Source organism: Pelobates fuscus, chromosome 11 (assembly GCF_036172605.1).
Source record: "Pelobates fuscus isolate aPelFus1 chromosome 11, aPelFus1.pri, whole genome shotgun sequence".
Lineage (NCBI taxonomy): Eukaryota > Metazoa > Chordata > Amphibia > Anura > Pelobatidae > Pelobates > Pelobates fuscus.
The window spans coordinates 104,053,371-104,077,962 of NC_086327.1; the positions used below are offsets into that span (position 1 = coordinate 104,053,371).

The following is a 24,592-nucleotide window of genomic DNA, read 5'->3' on the forward strand; positions in this document are numbered from 1 at the left end:
CTCACAGACACCAAAACTAGCCTTCTACCCGCCTGGGAACCCGAAATCGCCTGGTGAGGCCTGTTGCAGATCTAGCTGGGGAGAGACGGCCGCTCTCCTCGCTCGCTAACTAGCACAGACGTCCTTCGACTCTCCTTCTCCCCCCCCTCCCCTTGGGACCGGTGGGGGATATCCCGGTCCCCACTGGAAGTTCGGGGTAACCTACCTTTGCCTGGACCGGACCCCAAGTGTTCCATCAGCGGCATCGCTACACGAGGCGCACACAAGATGGCGGCAACACATTCTCCACCTAAGCTGATCCAGTCTCCTAGCCACACGAGCTGCTACAATGACACGGCTGATATTGAGATGCGGCTGGACAGATTGTTCAGTGAATTTTGGGAGAAGCTCCAAAGCCGCATGCAGGCAGCACGGACAGAGCAGCCAGAGCCCCTGGAAACAGGTATGAGGGGACACGGGCAGCGGGGGGCGAGGGGGTCACCCTCGGGCAAAGGATCAGACCACCCAGTGTTCCTTACACGTCCTGGCCCACCCAGGCTGAAGGCCAAATAGGTCCTGACCCAGCAGCATCGCCCACACAGGCAGCAATCCAAGAGCTGCAAGCGGCAGCTCACCATCAGGCCGCCCGCCGCTCCCACGGGAGGAGAAAACTCATGCCAGAGAAGCAAAAGAGTTTGTGGCCATGGGATGCAGGCCTGCACATCGGCCTGGGGCTGGAGGGTTACCCACACCCGCACCCAAGCGGCGCCGAGCCCCCGCAACCCACCAGAGGGATACAGACGCCTACCGACAGAGGGAATTGGATGAGAGACACAATCACTCACGAACACTCTCATGTCCTGAACACTCTCTCCACCGTGTTCCTGTGCATGACACCCTATCAAGATGCCACATATTGCCATGTCTGCTGAACTGGGGTTCCAGTATTATACTCCTTTTTTCTTGCCTTAGGTCCCTGACAACAGTGTCTCATAACACAAGCAAGAACATGGAAGGTAACGGGCAGCAAGACACTCAAGAAAAACCCAGATCACAGTGACTATCTTCAGCCTATAATCAAAAAAGCGTGTTTATTTCATTCTAGTTAACGTTGTACTATCTAACTTGCATACCAGCCACGTAACTTAACCTGCCTAGAGAGGGTAACCGATTTTAGCCTAGTACAGTATACCATACATGTTCTGTTCACACAGGTATGCCTAGTTGATATATCATACTGTTTCTCACCAGTTGCCCGCTATCAAAGCTAATGTATATACCGTTTATAATATATGTATCCAGCGTGACTTTACTAACAAAAAATGTGCCGATATTGCGTGCCACAAAAATGTTTATACTGTGTACTTTTCTTTGCTTGCATCTGCTATTGTGGCAGCACAAGCGTGTTTGTTCAACTATGCACTGCAAAAATAATAAATATAAAAAAAAAAAAAAAAAAATATGTTCTCATTGTTCTAATTACACATTTTATTATAATGCAGAATGAAATTTTACATGTCTTCACGTGTCTAATAATTCTCTCTCTGAAACACGATTCTCTGGTCCGATGAAACTAAATTCAACAGTTTGGCCTCAATTAAAAGCACCCTGTTCGGAGGAAAGCAGGATAATTCTCATCAGCTGGGCAATATCATCGCAACAGTGAGGCATGGTGGTGGTAGAATCAAGCTTTGGGATGTTTTACTGTGGCAGTGACTGTGAGACTGGTCAGGATTGAGGGAATGTTGGATGCAGCAAACCACAGATATTATCTTTATGAATTCCTGGCCCAAAGCGCTCAGTACCTCAGACTGGGCCAAAGGTTCACCTTTCAACACAAGCATGACACTAAACCGATATCCTAGACAACACAAAAATGGCTTAGGACAACTATGTGAATGTCCTTGACTTGCCCAGCCACAGCCCTGACTTGAAAAAAGTATTTTCCTAGACTTTCTGCATTGCTTTCAAAAATAGAAGAAAAAAACAAAAAAACATACAAACCCAAAACGTATTTATATATATATATGGAGTTTAGGATATAATATAGCCAGTATCCTTTTTTTTTTTTTTAACAAAATGTATATTTCTGATTATGTCATCCAAACGGAATACTTTGGACTATCTGCACAGAGGTGGTCTCTAACTCGAGTTTTGAACATTTGGTGATTCTGTAATTCTGTAACGGTTGCCCTTGTAATCTTCTTTACTTACCTATTTACTTCTGTGCATGAGGACTAGATAAAATTGGTCATCTAATTTTCCTAATTATAGTACTAAATATGGAAAGATATTTTCACCAGTGTCGCAATTATAAAGCTTAAAAGCATTTGTGTCTTACCAGTTATTTGCCTTACCACATGACAGCAGCAACAAAAGGAGTTTGTGATGCAGCTTCCTTATTGCCACAATACTGAACCTTAATGCAGTGATGCATATAAAAAATTATAAATATTTTATTTTGATTGCTTGATATATTAAGAAAAGTTGCATTATTTGTTACTAACAAAGTCTCAGACGATAAGCTTGAGAACAGAAGCTGCAAGAACTGAAAATGTAAATCTTCAAGTAGGGAGATCCAACACCCAAACAAATCAATTTGACCAACCACCTTTAGAACAATGTATTCATATGGATCGGTTGACTCACCATTATAGGCCAGGCTGCAGGCAACATTGCTTCCCAACATTGGAACTTGTTCTCGAGAAATCTGACTCCAGCAAGCATCATTTCCAATAAGCGCAATCACTGGAGTCTATCGTACGTGAAAAAAATAACAGCCAGAATAACAAAAAAATGTTACATAGCAAAAAATTTTTAATAGGGCCCTTCCTTGCCGTTACTTTATTATTTCCCAGCATCACCCTAAACAAATCTTCTGGAACTAATTTTTTTTTTTTTTTTAAACCGAAAAATATATTTTTAATAATGGTAACATGTCTACAAAAGGCCCATAGTATTATAAGTTTCTTGGAAAAATAGACCATGATATCTTTGATAAAAACTGTATATTTGTAAGGTGAAACATAACAGGTACAAGTGTAGCACAATTTAAAGGGACACTATAGTCACCAAAACCACTTTCACTTAATGAAGCAGTTTTATTGTATAGATCATGCCTCTGAAGTTTCACTGTGACCAACACAGCCTGCATGAAAACCAAATGGTTTAATTTTCAATCGGATGTTAACATACTTTAGACGTTTTAGTGTCTCCTGCTCTGTAAGTTGGAATTACATACAGGAGGCTCCTGCAGGGTCTAGCAAGTTATTAACAGAGCAGGAGAAAGAAATTCTAAATTAAACAGATTTTGCAATAAAGTAAGTGTAAACATTAGATGACTCTGTACAGGAAGTGTTTAAGAAGGCTGTGTAAGTCACATACAGGGAGGTGTGCCTAGGGCTGCAAACAAAGGGATTTAACTGCTATATGGTAGAAAATTGAGCAGTGAGACTGTGGGGGCATGATCTATACACCAAAACTGCTTCATTAGGGTAAAGTTGTATTGAAGACCATAGTGTCGCTTTAAGTCTTCAGTATGGTAAGGCTGGAACGAAGGGTTGCAGGTAAGGAACAATAGAAAAGCTACCCAAAGCACATACATGTACAATTTATCACTATTTGTTTCTCTTTATGTTCAGCTTAACCTGCCGTACAACAAATCCACAAACCACATATGAATTATTTCCATGTGTCATGTGCACATGCATCATCCTGCCAGCTTAGCGGCTAATTAGATAGAACAATTTCTCAAAATCTTAAAACAAAATCGAAAAATCAATTCTACCTTATGACGTGTGTAAGTATCAAATTCTACAATGCTGTATCCTAATGATCCATCTCCAAATACAATCCACACCTAAAATCATACAAACAAAACACAAACATACATCATTAGATCATTTTTTATTTACATTTTCATAGAGCAGGTTACAGCCAATACATCGGAGGTGGAATATTCCAAGAGTTATAACATCAAAGCTAATATCTTCTTAACCTCTATTCAAAAGATTTAGTAAACAAATACTTATAAGAGTCATAATTTCTCATAAAATTGTGAACAAAACATAAAAAAAAAAAAAAAAAAAAAGGGAAAAGTGTCGGGGGGGGGGGGGGGGGGTGCAGAGGTTGTATTGCAACAATTCGAAATGCATATTCTTTTAGGTAAGTTAGAAAAAAAGAGTTAGCTCATTCTTGAGCAGATGAAGTCATTTAAATGTGACGTGGTTTTAAAATTATAACCAAGCATTAATTTGCTTTGAAAATGGATGATTGATATAGGCCTTTACTATAGTCTAATATATCCAAACATATATATGTATATGTGTATATATTGTATTATTTATTGTGGAGGCAGTTTTATTTCTGCTTCAAAAGTATTTGGGGGTAGACAAAGTAGCAAGTAATAAAATATGGTAGCATTGCAAGGGTGGAGCTGATTAAATAAAGTTTACAAAATGAAAAAAAAGTTATCTTTAAAAAATTGATGCTCTCTTAATAACAAATAAAAAAAATAAAAAATAAATAACTATGGTGTCTCTGGGAGGGGGATTCCATTACCTCTGAATCTGGGCGGCACAGCTTAGCCCCCAAAGCAAATCCACCACCAACACCGAGAGTACCAAATGCACCTAAAAAGGAGATATGAAGACACATCTGAATAGGATTGTTCAAAGCATAGCACATGATATTTTACAGACATTAGTAACAGATCAGGGTGTTTTGTTTTCCGAGTCTGTCTGCTTTTATTCACTAGCTCGGCTACTGAATTCAAATCAAAATTGCTAAATTTAGACTAAAAAGAGCCAAGATGAGAGTATAGCTGATAAGGAGATTTGTTTTCCTGAACAGGTATTGCCATTTAGAAATTATTTTGCTACAATTCAATTATTTTTCCTGTATGCAAAAACTCCTGGGTACTAGAATACCCATGTACTCATCTAGTCTAAGAAACAACCCATTAACCCAGAGATACCAATTCTATGTCATAGCCCTCCAAAACTCCTTAAAAAGTACTGCATTGAACAGATTTTAAAAGTCCACAGTGCGTTTTCAGAAGCAATAAATATTAAAACAAAATAAAACTTATAAAAAGGAAACTATAAGAACCATTATTTAGCTTAATAAAGAAGTTTTGATGGATAGAGCATGCCCCTGCAGGTTCACTGCTTAATTCAGAAGCAGGGGTGTATCCTGGTTTTGTGCTGCCCTAGGCAGGACAAAACTCAGGCGCCCCCCTCACCCCCACCCAACCCTTCCCCCGCCTTCTAAATACACACACACTGACAGATACGCATCCATTAGCTAACTGTTAGCTAATGGATGCGTATCTGTCAGTGTGTGTGTGTGAGTGTATGAGTGTGTCTGTGTGTGAGTGTGTCTGTTAGTGAGTGTGTCTGTTAGTGAGTGTGTCTGTTAGTGAGTGTGTCTGTTAGTGAGTGTGTCTGTTAGTGAGTGTGTCTGTTAGTGAGTGTGTCTGTTAGTGAGTGTGTCTGTTAGTGAGTGTGTCTGTTAGTGAGTGTGTCTGTTAGTGAGTGTGTCTGTTAGTGAGTGTGTCTGTTAGTGAGTGTGTCTGTTAGTGTGTGTATGTCAGTGTGTGTGAGAGTGTCTGTTAGTGAGTGTGTGAGTGTGTCTGTTAGTGAGTGTGTGAGTGTGTCTGTTAGCTGCTAACAGACACACTCACACACACTGACATACACACACTAACAGACACACACAGTCAGACACACACACACACACTCTAACAGACAAACAGACACACTCACACTCACTAACAGACACACACTAACAGACACACTCACACACACTAACAGACACACTCACACACACTAACAGACACACACAGTCAGACACACTCACACACACTCTCACACTCACTAACAGACACACACACACTAACAGACACACTCACTAACAGACACACTCACACACACTAACAGACACACACAGTCAGACACACACACACACACACACACTAACAGACACACACACACACACACTAACAGACACACTCACTAACAGACACACACACTAACAGACACACTCACTAACAGACACACTCACTAACAGACACACACACTAACAGACACACTCACTAACAGACACACTCACTAACAGACACACTCACTAACAGACACACTCACTCACATTAACTCATTTTTTTTTTTTAATTTACCCCCCCAGCCTCCTTACCTTTGGGAATGCTGGGGGGGTTCTCCCTCTCCCTGGGGTCTAGTGGGGCTGCCGGTCGGGCTGCTGGGCTGGTTGCTGGGCGGGCGGCTGGCGAGGGAGCACTTCCTCTGAGCTGTCTGCTCAGCTCCCTCGCGCGCCGCAGAGTGAGGCTGGGAGGCGGAGCCGGAATATGACGTCATATTCCGGCTCCCAGCCTCACTCTGCGGCGCGCGAGGGAGCTGAGCAGACAGCTCAGAGGAAGTGCTCCCTCGCCAGCCGCCCGCCCGCCCAGCAACCAGCCCAGCAGCCACCAGCCCAGGATGTCTGTTAGCCGCAAGGCTAACAAGGCATTTGCCCTGGGCGTTTGGGGGCGGCTTTTTTTGCCGCCCCCTGGAAAATGCCGCCTAAGGCAAATGCCTTGTTTGCCTCGCGGCAAATACGCCCCTGTTCAGAAGGGTTTACAATTGTTGTTTTTTTTTAGGATGTAGACATGCTGTGTGAGTCACATGCAGGGAGGTGTAACAAGGGCTGCATGAACAAATGGATTTAAAGGGACACTATAGTCACCAGAACAACTTTAGCTTAATGAAGCAGTTTTAGTGTATAGAACATGCCCCTGCAGCCTCACTGCTCAATCCTCTGACATTTAGCAGTTAAATTCCTTTGTTTATGAACCCTAGTCACACCTCCCTGCATGTGACTTGCACAGCCTTCCATAAACACTTCCTGTAAAGAGAGCCCTATTTAGGCTTTCTTTATTGCAAGTTCTGTTTGATTAAGATTTTCTTATCCCCTGCTATGTTAATAGCTTGCTAGACCCTGCAAGAGCCTCCCGTATGAGATTAAAGTTAAATTTAGAGATATTTAAGGTAAATTACATCTGTTTGAAAGTGAAACCAGTTTTTTTTCGTGCAGGCTCTGTCAATCATAGCCAGGGGAGGTGTGGCTAGGGCTGCATAAACAGAAACAAAGTGATTTAACTCCTAAATGACAGTGAATCGAGCAGTGAAATTGCAGGGGAATGATCTATACACTAAAACAGCTTTATTTAGCTAAAGTAATTTAGGTGACTATAGTGTTCCTTTAAATCTTCTAAATGGCAGAGAATGGAGCAGTAGGACTGCAGAGGTATTATTCATACACCCCAAACACTTCATTAAGTGCCTTCTTTTTAGTATTCTTGCCATCATCAATGATAATTTTTAGATATGGTCTTTAGGCAGTAATTCAAAGTTACATTGTATTATAGAAACTTTTGTCAGAATGCCAAAATGTCCAGTTGCAATGGATGACAACAGATATTTGGAATAATGCACATAACCAATCTAAATCAAATGTGCACTCAGATTACACTCCCAGAATCCACGTGAATACAAGATAAACATAGGCCACGCTTTTCTTGCAGAGAAATTATTTTAAAGAAATAAAATACGAATTGTGAGAAATTCCTGCCAGCCGTTTTATCATTGCTGTCATTTTTTTGAGTAATTATTTAAATATTATAATAATGATCTGCAATAAAAGCTTTGTCTCTTGCTTCAGTCTTCAGTCTTCAGATAAGTAAACAGTTTATGTGAAATAATTTATATATTGGGAGACTGACAACAAATCTCTCCACTTTACCAGTCACTAATGCCTCGTTTCCACTGAGAGGAACCGTTCGGGTCTGTTCGGTACGGTACGCTATTTTGAGTGTTTCCATTATGAAAGTGGCCCGTACAACTGAACCGAACCGCACCATTCCTGGTCCCCCTTTAGATGAAGGTCCATGGGAAAAGGTACGGTATGGTTAGGGCAGAGCTACTAGCGTCACACTATACAATCCATTGATTGGCGGACATGAAAACGTCAATGCTCACGACAAAAGACACGCTATGACACGCTAGGCATTGGGTCTAAACCCCGCATGGCCCCTGGCGGTCCGACTTTCAGTGGAAATGCTTACCTGAATAGGCTGGACCATTCTAACCCTTCCAAACTGTACCGACCCGAACCGTTCCACTCAGTGGAAACGAGGCAAAAATGTCCATTTGGGGGCCGTGCTATGATTTAGGATTGCATGCTGTAGGTTAGTACAGAATATTTTTTTCCACCAGATATTACCTGGATCTAACCAGCGCAGTGGACCTCTGGGGCGTAGGATGTACGCAGCACTTCCTACAAAGTCTCCTCCATCTGCTACAATGATACTATCGTCTGCCATTTCTTCATCCACCAAATGCAAAACCTTAAGAGGATTTAAATGTCTTTCAGTTTTCTCTTCAGCTTTTTGCCTGAGTATCAAAGACATAAGTTTTCCCAATCAAAATGCGGGCAGGAAATTTGAATTAGTAAAAAAAACAAGCGAGAAGTACAGCCCTACAGGCAGTTAATTAGTAAATATTTTGGTTTTGACGTCTTTGCACATCTACCCCTTCTAAAATAGTGTAAAGCAGTGATGGCTTACCTTCATACTGAGCTGCATTTCACATAATGCTTAGACAGCTTAAATCATGGCTGAATATCATGTGAATGATCGTTTAAACACATCTGGCGTGCATTTATTTTGTCGCCTCTGCCTTTGCTTATGACAACATAAATAAATTGTTCTTGTAAATTGTTGTTTTGGTACTTACTTTGCATATTGTGCCTCATGTTTACATCACAAATCATGAACAATTCAAGCAAATTTAATACTCATTCTTCTTTTGATATGTGCATTTCTTTTGATTCTTTAAACACAAAATGTAAGTCATTTAATGCCGTTATTGTCCCCTTTAAATGGAATCTTTTATCACAGAAAATTGGAGAATGGAGCAATCTTTGTTCATCAAAGTATACAATAAATATTGCAGTGAATGGTAATGCAGAAAAACAAACATATCGTTTCAAGCTTCTACCAAGTTAAGGTTTATATTTGTAAACCGTGGAGATTTCCATTCAGATCATAGTCATACATCATATCAGCAGATTAGATACATTACTTATTTGTTTTTTCTTTAGTGACATCTCCTGACTTCAGTTGTTCTGTCCAGTCGGAGGGACAGGTATATCCCTTGAGTCCCTCTGAGAGATTGACTATAAAGGAGCCAGCATCCCCTGCACAACATAAATTCAGTATGGTCTGTGTAAGAGATGGTTAAAGTATACAGTACCACTTAAACAAGATATATGGCTGGTCTAACAATAAAATATAAAAATAAATCATAATATGGGTTTCTCAAGTCTGGTTTAAATCAGTCGTTCTTAAACCACCTGTGTTACTGCAGGGGAATAATTTGTTCATAATCCTTTAGGTTACCTTGTATTGCAACAGTTGGTTTCCAGAACATATCGGAGTTCTTCAAGAGCTGAGATCGATCTCTATTTACAGCAATGATTTTACTGCGACGGTTCAGAACACGGCCATATGATAAACGGAAATCACAGACTGTGCCTGTGTTGGGCAAATGTAAAATAAAATATTCACTTCATATCGATATTAATCAAATCAATTTATCAACACAGTTGTAAACCTACTGATTGAAATGTGTATTAAAGCATGCCAGTAACAAAATAATATATCATCCAAGCATAGCAAAGGTTGTGATTACTATTTTTGAAAGGGAGATCTAAACACAATATTTCCTTAGGCTGCGCATTTAGATTAATCGTCTATAGTAAAGTAACAAATTAGAATACTCAGAATACTCTTGCGATCTGTTTTTTGCTCTCCATAAGTTTAAAGGGTAATCCAGACGTGGACCCCTTGCTCTCGGAGCCTGAAACAATCGTCTGGGGTTGCTGTGTCTCTCGTGCAGAGGGAACTTGCTGGCATTTCGGATCTGGACTGCCCGTATGAGTGGGACCAGTCTGATATGCTTCAGATATGTTCTCTCTGTAATTGCACTAGATGAGCTAAAACCAGCTTGAGTTCTGAGCGGGGACCCACCAAGGGCAGGCTATTTCAGTTGCTGTCCGTTCTCAGAATACTCTTGCGATCTGTTTTTTGCTCTCCATAAAAGTAACAAAACACATGTTCACCTAGTCCTAATCAATCAACTGTCAGACAGTTTTCATCAATGATGATCAGACAGCTGCAAACACATAATTCTGTTATAGAACATATACAAAGATTTATAAGGTTTTTCATTAAGTCCTGGGAGGTATGGATAGGTTGAGGGTGTTCATTTGATGTGACAAGGGACATTTTGCCCTAGTAGGGTTTTTATATTGTTAGGATTATTAACATATGGATTTTTAAATTTAACAAGCATAACGTTTTGATATGGTATACACCATTACAGGTATGATGTGTTGTTTTATAGGAAAACTGTCACCTAAAACCTACTTTATAATATAATAATTATTTATTCAAGTTTTGAAAGGAAATAGATATACATATACGGAAGAAAAACAAGCAGAACTAGAATGGAGCAGAGCTAAAAGAGGGTTAAGGAACAAAAAGGACAGGAATTAGAATGTTGAAAGCGGTTTGTTTTAAATGAAAACAGAGTGGATTGGATACCAGTGGAGCTTTTGTAATAATAGGTTATGGATAGGCTTAGGTGGGTTCGTTTGGTTTTTTTCCAAAAAGGGAAAATTAAGTTGTTGAAGGCCAAGGCAGAGGGAACTACATTAAAAAAAATCCTGGTCAATATAAGGATGTACATTTCACAAATAAAAAAGGAAATATCAATATCTGAAATAAACCACAGAGGTCTTGGCTTATCCAATTTCCTACACTATTTTAACGCAGCTCAACTGGCCCCAAGTCCAGCATTCGCATACACCACCAGGTCAAAACTGATGGACAGACTTAGAGAACCTATGTTTGGAGTGGATTACCCCTCTCTTTACATGTGGCTACCTAAACCACAATGCACCTCTTGTTCCTCCAACCTCCCCGCAATAACTCACTCATTAGTCCTATGGGAATGGGTAAAGGATAAATTAGAATTGTCCTCTTATATCTATACTCTGAAACTGTAGAAATATATATATATTCTATATGTTCCTATTCAAATACATATTAAGGTGTAGCTGTCTAATGGGTTTAAAAAAGAACAGATTGTTTGCTATTCTGTACCATGAGGACTCTGGTCTGTGCTGTATAGGAAGATTGGGGTTAGGGTCCTAATATGGGGAGTTTCCTTATATGACCAGAGTCTAATTAAAAAGTTATGACATAATTTTGCCTATAAAGAACTGAGGACAAAGGACCATGTTCCCTTTATCCTACGCTACGCTCTCCTCGCCTGGTGTGTCCCTGACTTGCTGAAACAAAGACGACTACTTAAAAAGATCTCTCACTCTCTGTTATGAAATATCATTGGTGAGTATATTATTGTTTACTTTTGAAGTAGAATAAATGCATATTTTTTTTATAAAGAACGGCAGATTGCGTATTGGTCCTTTTTGGTAAATATAGATGTTTATTAACCTGGCGAGAAAACATAAGCCAAGTTATTAGAGAAACAAACTATTTCCACGACCCCTTAACATTTTGCAAGCATCTATATTCCCCGAACAGAATAAGGGAAAATACAAAAATACCTGCCACACTTCCCTCTCCACATCTGATCATTTTAGGTATATACAACTCGGAGTTTAGCCTCCATGCCAATGGTGAAGCAGGCTAGTACGGCCCCCCTCACAGATTATGAATTAAGATGCACTGGTGCACCCAACCCAAAAGGTCAAACGTCAGATCTATACATTTCCATGGCTGCACACAACACACAAGTTACCCTCCCTTATATTGCAGCCTGGGGAAAACATTTAGGTCCCGCACAGGAAGCCTTTGATTGGTCAAAGATATGGAATGGATTAAAGTCCCTCACCCTTTGTGTAAGTCACAAAGAACAGGTCTACAAAATGTTATTTCGTTGGTACAGCACACCCCTCAAACTAGCAAAAATGCACCTCCTCCCCGCTGACACTTGGACCCACAGGCTCTACTTTTTTTCCCAAACCATTTGATTCATTTATAAAGGCCGAAAATAAACTGTCAACAAGTGTAGCATTATTGACAGTAGAGCAACAAGAAAGTCATGGTTGCCTGGTCATGTGACAGCCCTAACCACAGTAAAACAAAAAAGACAACCAAAGCATGGACAGACTATAATCCCATGTTCAGGACATTCCCAAAATGTACCAAAACATTTGGGACCCCTGGCTAAATGGAGACACAACAGAAACTGAATGTTCTACACAGAGAAACAATATGTTCCAAAAAATAAAAACGGGCGTCCAAGGCGCTCTTGACCATTTTGCTTATATTGCAATATATTCCCTACCCATTTATCCAATTCCTTGGGTGAGCCCCACATTTCCCCCCCCCCCCCCCCCATTCCCCCTATTATATTTACTTTGTTCGCTTTGGCTCCTATTTCCCTCTTAATTCCTTCTACCCTATACTCATCCGAGGTCCCTTAATCTACACCTTTTCTTCTATTACCTCTTCATCTTTTCTTACTGGTATACTGTATAACTCCCCCAGTAAAATCAGATCCAATTTCCCATTATGCCTCTCCCCATATCCCTTATTAATACAATATGTAGATTGTATACATTTGTACAAAAGGTCCTCCCTGAACCAATAATACACCCACTTTTAGTACACGAATACTACTTAATTAGCCCAGAGCTGAAATCATATGGTGTATTGCTTTAGATATCAACCCTTCTCTCCCAACCGAAGTAAACAAATAGTATGTTCATATGAATGTCTGACAATTCAAATAAACGACTTTGCGAGACCATGTGATAAAAATGTTAAGGCTCTCCTACGAACATTGTGTCTAGAGAACTTGTCTAACTAAACTTTGACTCTAATATGCCTGTATGTGTACTTTTTCTATATGAAAATAGAGAATTATTAAATATAAATAAAAACTGATATAAAAGATTGGAATGATTACGCCTTGCTGATCTTTGTGCTTCTGCCACGTTTGAGCTGTACGCCACTAAGCTTAAGGAGACAAGTAGCAGATATGGTCCTCAGCTCAAACTCCATGGTGTCTACTTTGCTACCAAACTACACCTACCCTGCCCCCGTGGCCTCCTTCGTTAGGCGCTCTCACTCTTTATGCACACCCTCGTTCTGGAAGCCAGATAGGGAGACTGTACATGTTTGCTAGCGCCTTTCTCTACTCAACCACTATATACACTAATGAATTGTGCATCTCCTAACCATTCTGTGTTTAAGCATGATTTAACATTCATATATGCGGTCCAGCATTTGACTATACTACTGTCGCTCAGCATATTCCTCTATTCACCCCTAGGGACTATAGACCGATTGATGCTCTTATTATAGATAACACTGGTGTCACCTTTACGTACTGTTGTCCATTGCTCTGTGATTGTTTTGGGGAAAGGAGAAAACAAAGGTACTAAGGACTGGGCCTTTTGGCCCATCCACTGCAGATATTAACAGTATAGCAACAGTTACAGCTAAGACACGTATCAGATGAGGGCAGACCCATTGACACCATGGTTAGGCAAAGTGAAAATATGGGCAGAATGATAAGCTACACTTACTGGTAATTGTGTTATTACTCTGGGATATTTTAATTTACACAACAATCTATTCCACCAATTATGCAAATTCTTACCAGCCAGAATGACCAGATCTGCTTCCTTCAAGGCATCCCTTCGATTCTGACGAATGTGCAAAGGACTGTCCTTTCCCATCATGCCTCTTGCCATACCTCCCAAGAAACAAGGGATGCCTAAAGACTCCAAAGATTTTCTGTTAAGTGCAGAAAAAAAAAAAAGATTTTATGATCAAGTAAGTAAACAATATAAGCTCTTATAATACAAATAATAAATAAATGCTAAACATATAGAAATAAAAAACTAAAAACAAAACTCAGCATGCAATATACTAGATGGTCAGTAGGTGGTGCTGGTTTCCATAATAAACTCACACATCATACTTCATTCAATAAAAATATTTACTATTATTATTATCATTGACATTTATACAGCACCAACTTATTCCGTAATGAATTACAATATGAAGGGAGGAATTTAACAAAATGAGACTAGAATACATTTTGACAGGAACAATGCACTCTGTAATTTTATTGTTTTTAATTGTATTTTTAAATTGTAAATTTGGATTTTTTAAATTTATTTTTTAAATTAAATTCATAAAATACTTTCCTTTGTTCTGCTCACCATACCATGGCCTATACAGGACCCAACTATGTCACTCTTAATTATACAGTACAAAAACCAAACTTTTTGCCAATTGTTTGATTTTTTTGGCTGCAATATAAATGCACTGGGTCCTAATTTATACTAAGACAAGAATGAAAAGTTGCACGAGTTATGAAACGGTCACATTATTGGAGTTTACTTTTACCTGAGTTTTTCTACAGGAATAGGAGGAAGGGTGACCTGGCTACCCAAAAGGAATACTGGCTTTTTTGCACGGCTCACCAGCTCTATACACCGCTGAACCTGAATGACATTAAGAATTGACAAATAGAGAATTACTGAAAATGAGAGAAATATGCATGCTTATAAATTTTAACTGACAAAAAAAAAAAAAAAAAATGAAAACAATTTATATACACATATACATATATTTGCGGTCAGGGACAATAAGCCGAATTATAGTAGTGGTGGTGTAAATCGGTAGTGATGTGCCGAAACCGACGTTTGGGTAGGCCTGTAGTAAAGGGCCCAACAAAATATGGCTTGATAAAGGGAGCGGTGGGTGGACTGAACCAGGCAGTATCAGAGGAAATGGCGGCCTGTGTACCCCTAAATCCCTTTCCTCAACATCTGAGGAAAGGGATTTAGGGGTAATAATTTCAGATGACTTAAAGGTAGGCAGACAATGTAATAGAGCAGCAGGAAATGCTAGCAGAATGCTTGGTTGTATAGGGAGAGGTATTAGCAGTAGAAAGAGGGAAGTGCTCATGCCATTGTACAGAACACTGGTGAGACCTCACTTGGTGTATTGTACGCAGTATTGGAGACCGTATCTTCAGAAGGATATTGATACCTTAGAGAGAGTTCAGAGAAGAACTACTGAACTGGTTCATGGATTGCAGGATAAAACGTACCAGGAAAGGTTAAAGGATCTTAACATGTATAGCTTGGAGGAAAGACGAGACAGGGGGGATAGGATAGAAACATTTAAATACATAAAGGGAATCAACACAGTAAAGGAGGAGACTATATTTAAAAGAAGAAAAACTACCACAACAAGAGGACAGTGTCTTAAATTAGAGGGACAAAGGTTTAAAAATAATACCAGGAAGTCTTACTTTATTGAGAGGGTAGTGGATACATGAAATAGCCTTCCAGCTGAAGTGGTAGAGGTTTACACAGTGAAGGAGTTTAAGCATGCATGGGATAGGCATAAGGCTATCCTAGATATAAGATAAGGCCAGGGAGTAATGAAAGAATTTAGAAAATTGGGCAGACTAGATGGGCACAATGGTTCTTATCTGCCATCACATTCTATGTTTCTATCCTTGACACGCAAAGTATATTCCATATACACACACAATAGAGATCCCTTGGAAACACGCTAGAACTGCTACAGACACATGCTGCACACATACATACACGACTCACTCACACAGAATACATCCCATAGACACATTATGGATCCCTTACGAATACGCTAAATCCCCGACAGACACACACTGCGTCTAATACACACAGGTCACTTAACACTTGTGCAATACCACAATTAGCCCACAAACACATGCACAATACGGTCTCCTGGCATTTTTGTCCTCTTGTAACCCACTTATGGAGACACCAGAGACACAAGCGAACGCAGCAATGTGCTTTACACAGGGCCTATTTCCCAAGTAAGAGCTCTTTAGTAGAGCTCTGCGCATTGGTTGCCATGGAAAAAACAATAAGCAAACATGCTCACTTTGGGGGTATGTGCTTGTCATTGGTGATAACAACACGCCCCTTCTCTGGGCCCCTCTGATTAGAAAAGGCTGTGAAGATATATAAATAGTATTTCAAAAATGTAATGTCCGTTCATAGATCTAATAATGTATCTACATAACTCAATGAAATACAATTCACAGAAAAGTGACTAAGCACTACTTAACTGTCTTGTAGCGTGGGCCGGCTTAACAGCGCGCACCGCGGTACAGGAACTTCAATTTCAGGTTCCGGTTTCCGGCGGGACTGAAAGGAAGTGCGCACTCAGTGTGCACACTTCCTTTCAGTCCCGCCGGAAACCGGAACCTGAAATTGAAGTTCCTGTACCGCGGTGCGCGCTGTTAAGCCGGCCCACGCTACAAGACAGGTAAGTAATTATGGGACAAGGAGAGGGGGGTGAGGACACTATGGGAGGGAAACTATTGGACAAGGGGAGGAGGGGGTTAAAGAACACTTGGACAAGGGGATGGGGGTTAAAGAATACTATGGGACAGGGAGGAGGGGTTAAAAATCACAATGGGACAAAGGAAGGGGGGGGGGGAAATCACTATGGGACAGGGGAGGGGGGGGGGGGGTTAAAGATCATTATAGGACAGGAGAGGGGAGTGAGTTGTAAGGAACACTATGGGACAGGGGAGAAAAAAAAATATTCTGAACAAACTGTCCCATAGTAAGAAACACTATGGGACAGTTTGTTCAGAATATTTTTTTTCTGGGTTTCCTCGTCTAAAACCTAGGTGCGTCTTATGGTGTAGTGCGTCTTATGGAGCGAAAAATATGGTAAAAATATGGTAATCAAATGGCATAGAAGTACAAGGCGCAATACTATTTGAACATGGTTATAAGATATTTTTTTGATGATGAAATTCCATAACAAACACAGGCTATATTTACACATGCAGCAGAATTAATTATTTTTATTTTTATTAAAAAAAAGAAAACATGTTACCTGGTCAGCCGTGGCAAGAGGGATAGAGACCTGGAGAGGTGAAACATCACAAGGTTCCCAGGCTCCAGCAAACAAATTTTTAAGGTGATTCTGTAAGTACCTAAAACAAGAAATATGAACTTATTTAAATACCATAATGTGTTCCCAAACCAGTCCATCTTGCAATATCCTAGCCCAGTGGTTCCCAAACCAGTCCTCAATCCAAAATGCCCCCAACAGCCCCGTTTTCCCTTTAAAAACCCTGTAAATTATGATGCTTCGAGCAATTACTAGTTTAAGATATAAATAGTTGTAAAGAGAATCTTTAGACTCACCAGTTGATAACTTTGCCTACAATTCCTTTTGGAACACCTTTTGGGGACAGTTCTTTGTGGACAACATGGTACGGATACAAAATATCAATAGGAAATTCAACAAACACTGGTCCTGGAGATAGTGTGAATGAGAGAGAGAGAGAGAGAGAAAACAAATAAAAAATGAAACAGGAACTTGTTAATAGCATACAGACATGTCACTGAAAAACCTGGCTATTAGAACATTTTAATCAGTGTATTCACTAAACTGAATAAAGTAACAAAACGCTGACACTTTATCACCATTACATAGTTTATTCTTTACACTGTGCCAGTCAAACTGCTAGCATATTTGAAGATTAACATAGATTATTAATCTGTGAGCAGTAGCTGCCCGTACTGCTCACATTACCACTACTTACCTGGTGTTCCAGACTGAGCGAGAGCCATAGCTTTCCTTAGCACAGGAACGATCTGGCGTACTGTCCTAACAGAGGCACAGAATTTACAAATTGGCTTAAATAGTGACATCTGGTCTATATCTTGGAGAGCTCCCCGACCCTATACAGAAATGAAAAGCAGAAAAACAAGTACATTAAAAAAAAAAAAAAATATATATATATATATATATATATATATATATATATATATATATATATATATATATATATATATAAAGCAAATATATATATTTTTTCAATTTTAAAATGTGATAAAATTTTCCAAAATAAGGGATGGATACAAAAGAAAAGGGGGGGGGGGGGGTTGAGTAAAAGGTAACAGTACATAGCACTTATATGACACCTAGACAAAAATTGGTATACGATATGCATATACCTTAAGTGAAGCAATATGAGGGTTTGGGGGTTGTCCCTCAAGATCTTGTTCGAACCGTGCACGTCAAGTGGATATATACAAAAAATATGGAAAGTACAATATAGTGCAGATTGTAAAACACTGTGATAATTCAATTAAGTAGCAGAATGGATCACTCACATTTCAAAGAGCTTATATTACTGAGCCAATATTATAGGCTCTTTGAAAAGTGAGTGATCCATTCTGCTACTTAATTGAATTATCACATTGTTTTACATTCTTTTACAAAGGGTAAGTGTATAAATTTCGCGCTCCACTGTTTTTTGTTTGATGTGGTGGGTTCTCGCCACTCAAACAATATTTCACTATCTGGTTTGCATGTTTTTGTGTTAAGTAAGAGGTATTAACCAGGCTAGCGTGGCTCGGGGTTAATTTTCGCTGCCAGAAGCGGTAAGCCCGAGTCACGCTCGGGGTAGATAACAGAGCTGGCAGCTTCCAGCCCCCGGAGGTAAGATGTACTTACCTCCGCCGTGATCCGCTTCGGGAGGACTGCCTCACAGCCCAGGCAGCCTTCCCACGGCAAATCATGCCCCCGGGGGCCATGTGATCGCTCTCAAAGAGCGATCACATGGCCCTCTATAGCTGGCTGTGGATCTGCCAGCAGGGGGACTGTTTGAAATATCAGACAGTCCCCCTGCTGGTGGGAAGTATAAAAAAAAAAATAAAAGACAAGTGTAAAAATAAATTAAATATATTTTTATATATATATATATATATATATATAATATGTATATATATTATATATATAATAGATGTACATATATATATTATATATAAATACGTATAATTAAAATAATAAATAAATAAATAAAATAATAAAATAAATAAATAAAATATTGAAACAAAATTTAATATAAATTATACATGCATATGTAATTTCATTCTAACTGTATTTTGTTATTAATATATATATATATATATCGGTAACAAAATACACTTAGAATTACATTCTATATATATCTATATATATATATATAAAATACAAATAACCGCAAATATATATATATATAGATAAATACATATAATTACATAAAAGATTACATTAGTATACACGTAGAATTTAAATACCTATAAATGCATATATATTCAAATTCTACATGTATATTTAAATAATCTTTTAACGTAATTATGTGATTTGATTAATTAAAATTTGATTGACATGCCTGACAACACAGGGAGAAAGTGCAGAGAATTTAATTCGCAAGCACTATATTTGACCCTGTAACTCTCCAAGACACCATAAAACCTGTACATAGGGGGTACTGTTTTACTCGGGAGACTTCGCTGAACTCAAATATTCATGTTTCAAACTGGTAAATTGTATTACAACGATGATATTTTAAGTAAAAGTGACGTTTTTTGCATTTTTTACAAGCGAACTGCACTTTTATGGTCTATATTATTGTTGTAATATGTTTTACAGTTTTAAAACACTAATATTTGTGTTTAGTGAAGTCTCCTGAGAATAACAGTACCCCCCATGTACAGGTTTTATGGTGTTTTGGAAAGTTAGAGAGTCACATATAAGGCTTGCATTTCATTTTTTTCACATTGAAATTTGCCAGATTGGTTATGTTGCCTTTGAGAGCGTATGGTAGCCCAGGAATGAGAATTACCCCCATGATGGCATACCATTTGCAAAAGTAGACAACCCGAGGTATTGCAAGTGGGGTATGTCCAGTCTTTCTTAGTAGCCACTTAGTCACAAACACTGGCCAAATATTCGTTTTTTGCTTTTTTCACACAAAAACAAATATGAACGCTAACTTTGGCCAGTGTTTGTGACTAAGTGGCTACTAAAAAAGACTAAACATACCCCACTTTCAATACCTTGGCTTGTCTACTTTTTCAAATGGTATGCCATTATGGGGGTAATTCTCATTCCTGGGCTACCACACCGTCTCAAAGGTAACATTACCAATCTGGCAAATTTCAATTTGAAAATGGAATGTTCTATATTTGACCCTGTAACTTTCCAAAACAACATAAAACCTGTTAATGGGGGGTACTGTTGTACTCTTGAGACATCGCTGATTACAAATATGTGCATTTTTTTTGCAGTAAAACCTAACAGTATTATGACATTCACAGTTAAAATGTCAGACGGAAATGCAAATGTAAAAAAAAATCTTATTTTCTCACATTTTGTTTACTTTTATTCATCATAAATGATGTTCCATATATGAATAGTTAATGATAGATTAAAGCCCTGTTTCTCCTGAACAAAATGATATATAATAAGTGTGGGTGCATATAATTTGAAAGAGGGGAACTACGGGTGAACAGACATATAGCGCAAATTCCAGTTTTTGTTTACGTTTTGTTTTGATCAGAACGTGCACTATTGACTCCGTCCTGAAGGGGTTACCTTCTCCTTGCGATCCAGCGATGTCCCCGCGCTGTGATTGCCGGTGAGAGCCCCGGCGGATGCCTCCATCTGACTTCCTGGTTCCGTCTCTGTGAGCCGCAGAGGCTCATGGGGGCGGAACTGGGCGGGTAATTCAAATGCAAAAAAATTGTACCGCTTTTGGTACAAAATTCCTGACATAATCATATCGCCAGGGAGGTTAACACGAGTGTTGAGCAGCTTTTCAAACTTTTGATGTAAATTTACCTTTAGCGCCTTACATTGACACAGCACCTTTGGTTTATCTCTTTATTATTTAAATTACTATTTATTTGCTGTCTCTGACTTTAGAACTCAGGAAGTAAATGTCCTTTTCAGGACAAATCTCTGCAGGATTTGTCATAACATACCTGTAGAAGAGTTGCTGCTGATCCACCAATGAGTAGGAGCGGGGACTCCGCCATTTGAGCATTTTTAATGGCTGTTACCGTGTTGGTTAAGCCAGGACCCGCGGTTACTGCAGCCACCCCCACTGTGCCTGCAACAAAATACAGAAAAGATCACTTCAAACAAGAAATCAGGTCTGGAAAAATGAATATATTATTGTTTAAAAAAAATAAACTGCTATTGTCAATGCAAATAATCGATTATAAAATAGTCCCCTTACCGGGAGAGACTTCATCTGGTCTATGATTCTATCCCATAATTCTCTCCTGAGCAGAGGTTTGTGGGATAGGTAGTTTATAGGAAGAATTAAACTGATTTATAAACTATTAGTAGCCATACCTGGTTCACAGTTTAGTGACTCTGGCTGCGTAGAGTGATCACCACAGAGCAGTCTGTGGCCCTGCTTTCTCTCTAGGGAGGAGGTAGAGCTTAGTTCAGGTTGTGCTTGCGGCATGTAGACACAATGTGGTCAATAATGACACAAGCAGCTCGGAACCTAGAATTCCATCAGCCTGACAGCTCAGAAGGGCAGTTTTAAAACCTTTTCACAATGTCTGCACTCCCACAGCTGTGATTGGGTACAGTATCCGCACTATAAACTAAACAACAGAAAGTGCTTGAACTTTTATCATTAAAGGAACACCACAGCGTCAGGAATACAAATGTATGTAAAACTTACCTTTACTCCCTCGAAGCTCTGGTGCTCGCACTGCCGTCTGAGATGATCTCGATGCTCTCAAGCAATCCAATAATTTCTAATAGAAAATCATTGGGAGGCTAGTGCGCATGTGTGACAAAACTCCACCCCGAGCCAATCAGATAGTCTGATCTCTCTAATTGAAATAGCTGAGTTTTAATTTACAATTTCAGAGGAAGCACACCTAGTGGCTGTCTGAGTGACAGACATTAGAGGCATTTAAACTCTGCAATAAAACAAGGTGGACATGGCACCCAGATCACTTCACTGAGGTGGTCTGGGTGCCTTTATGGTGTCCCTTTAAACATTGATAATTGTAAAATAAAGCAAAAAAACACAATGGGACATTGATGCGGCCATATGAAGGGTTTTGCATTTGAATAAATCCTTTTTTGTACCTATATTTCTCCTTGTTTTTTTATCACCTTAATTGTCTTTAGTTATATATAAGAAAAAGTAGATATTACTTCTTGGGCAATGTTTGGCAATTGGTGGAGCTTAAGCAAAGTTTCATGTCAGCTGCTAAGATAATTTACCCACAACCCATCAGTCAAAACTACCCTGCAGACATCATGGACAGAGGAGAACAAAATGGAGTAACCCAGGTATTGAGATCCAGTGCAAGGAACACAAAATAATAAATATAGATAAAAGCAATTGGCAAGAGGACAGTATAATCATTAAGATACAAGGGGCATAAAAGAAAGAAAAACAGTACAGGACTGTTTTAAATCCCAATGTCATTGTATGTAAAATAGAGAGTTCACAGAAGATGCAGGAAAGAAGTTGAGCTCTCCCTGATGAAACCCATTAGATTTCTAGGGGCTGCACTTCCGACATCTCATCTACTACACCAGAAAGATGTGTAATAAGGAATAAATATTAAAAAAAAAATACAAAAAAATAGTCATGCAGGGTTCCTGTGTTGACAAATTGTGAATTAATTAAAACTTGTTGCTTCAAAATTGAAAACCAAACTGAGAAGTCTCAAACATAAAATCACATGAATTGTTAGGTCACAAGATCAGACACATGGCTGCAAATGTTTGATTAATTGCTGACAAACATCTACACAGGATATTGGCTAACATTTTTCCAGATACCCAAGAGGCACAGGAAAAAAAAAACTAAGCTACCTAATAGAATAAGTTGATGTTTAATATGACATGTGTCAATGTATTTTTAGCAGCAAATATATAGATACACATTGTTAAAATTATTATAAAGAAAGAGTGTGATTTAAATAAGAGTCATGGCAAAATAATTTAAATAAACTATTAGATATGTATGATGTATAGCAGTGGTTGTACCCCTGCACCATTTTATAGGTCCCTGATGGTTGCAACAGGTGTACGATATGGATCCCATCACAAGCAACTGCCAACAATAAATTGATTACAGTAGAATAAATAAATTGATTACAGTAGAAGCACGGCTTTACCCAGTACAGTGGAGATCTCTTTGACTCTGGGGCGTTGTTTAGTAGAATTTACCTTTTACTACACGTTATATTACAGCTATAGAATGGGTCACTGAGCAAAGTATGGAGCTATAGATCACTAATCACAGGATAGATCACTAAGCTATTGCCAAGTGCATTATATTGGTGCCTGTCAAAAAAAAAACCACTGATATACAAGATAACTAACAAACAGGCCAAATAGTTTGTGGTATACCAGAGATGCACATACCAGAGAGTCTGGCTACAGCATCGGCAGCAAAAACTGCGGTGGCCTCTTGCCTCGTGTCCACCACACGGATGCCCAACTTTTCACAAGCGACCAGTATGGGAGATATATGCCCTCCAACTAAGGTAAAAACATAGCGTACTCCATGAGCCCGTAATAAATTGGCCACAAGCTCTCCACCATGACGTGAACTATTTGTTTCCACCTGGAAAGATACAAAAATAAGGATTATATCACTCCACCCACCATGCTGTGCATCTATATTGCATACAAATACCTTTCCTTTACCTTAGACTAACAAAGAAGACTTATTCTAAGGCAAAGGAAATGTTTATTTTACCGTAAGAACAATAAGGATGTGGAATGCTTTGCCTGAAAAAGTGTTTTTTTCAAATTCTGTACAGATGTTTAAACAGCAACTAGATGCATACTTGCAAAAACATTATATTCAATGATAACATTTTTAAACTGTAGGGTAATAGCTTCTTAATCCAAGGATAAATCTGACTGCCGTTCTGGGGTCAAGAAGGATTTTTTTTCCTGGTTTGTTGCAAAATTGGAAGTGCTTCAAACTGGGTTTTTTTTGCCTTATTTTGGAGAACAAAAAACAGATGTGAGGAAGGCTGAACTTGATGGACACGTCTTTTTTCAGCCTATGTAACTAATAGAATTAAAGGAATACGCTAAGCACCATAACCACTACAGCTGAGTCCTGGCTTGGCTTAGCTAAGGAGAGTTAATGCTTAGAGAGTTAATGCTTAGAAACTTCTCGCTGACCGATGTAATGGAAGTAGGGAGCAGTGCACACCAGACTACAGTTAAGAATCCAAGCCATTCAAAAATGGTTTGCCTCGGTACAATGTACAGATCACTTCTGGCACTATAACAATTATAGTGAGCTGTAGTGGTTATGGTGACTGGTGTGTTCCTTTAACTTGAGAAATATTTGATCAACTTACTTTGGCTGTTGCACCTGCTTATGTTGGCCAATATGTCTATTGGTATCTAATTTCTACAGATGTTAGCAAACATCTGGTTCATGCTATTGGCTATGTGGCAAAATGTGCCTCCTCTTTTAATGCATTATAAAGATAGTGCACTTAAAACATAAGAAGAAGAAGAAGAAGAAAAAAAAGTTACTCACCTTTAAAAGTTTCTCTTGGTGTAGTACTTGCAGTTGCCGGCAGACCCCTTAAGCATTTAGAAGAAACTATTTTCCTACATAATTCTAAGCACAGCAAGGGTTTATAGGATGAG

The 24,592-nt window shown here is 39.1% G+C and overlaps 1 protein-coding gene across 1 annotated transcript in view; it reads right to left on the reverse strand.

The window, feature by feature from the left end:
- Positions 1-24,592, reverse strand: part of ILVBL (ilvB acetolactate synthase like) — a 30,305-nt gene that overhangs the window by 2,064 nt on the left and 3,649 nt on the right. Inside the window, exons 3-15 of the mRNA XM_063435842.1 lie at positions 23,339-23,540; positions 20,914-21,041; positions 17,703-17,841; positions 17,302-17,413; positions 16,988-17,087; positions 14,483-14,580; positions 13,728-13,864; positions 9,431-9,565; positions 9,114-9,228; positions 8,254-8,423; positions 4,540-4,610; positions 3,767-3,838; positions 2,629-2,734 (exon numbers count right to left, since the gene is read on the reverse strand). Of these exons, the coding sequence (XP_063291912.1) occupies positions 2,629-2,734; positions 3,767-3,838; positions 4,540-4,610; positions 8,254-8,423; positions 9,114-9,228; positions 9,431-9,565; positions 13,728-13,864; positions 14,483-14,580; positions 16,988-17,087; positions 17,302-17,413; positions 17,703-17,841; positions 20,914-21,041; positions 23,339-23,540 (1,585 nt within the window). The remainder of the gene's footprint in view (positions 1-2,628; positions 2,735-3,766; positions 3,839-4,539; positions 4,611-8,253; positions 8,424-9,113; positions 9,229-9,430; positions 9,566-13,727; positions 13,865-14,482; positions 14,581-16,987; positions 17,088-17,301; positions 17,414-17,702; positions 17,842-20,913; positions 21,042-23,338; positions 23,541-24,592) is intronic.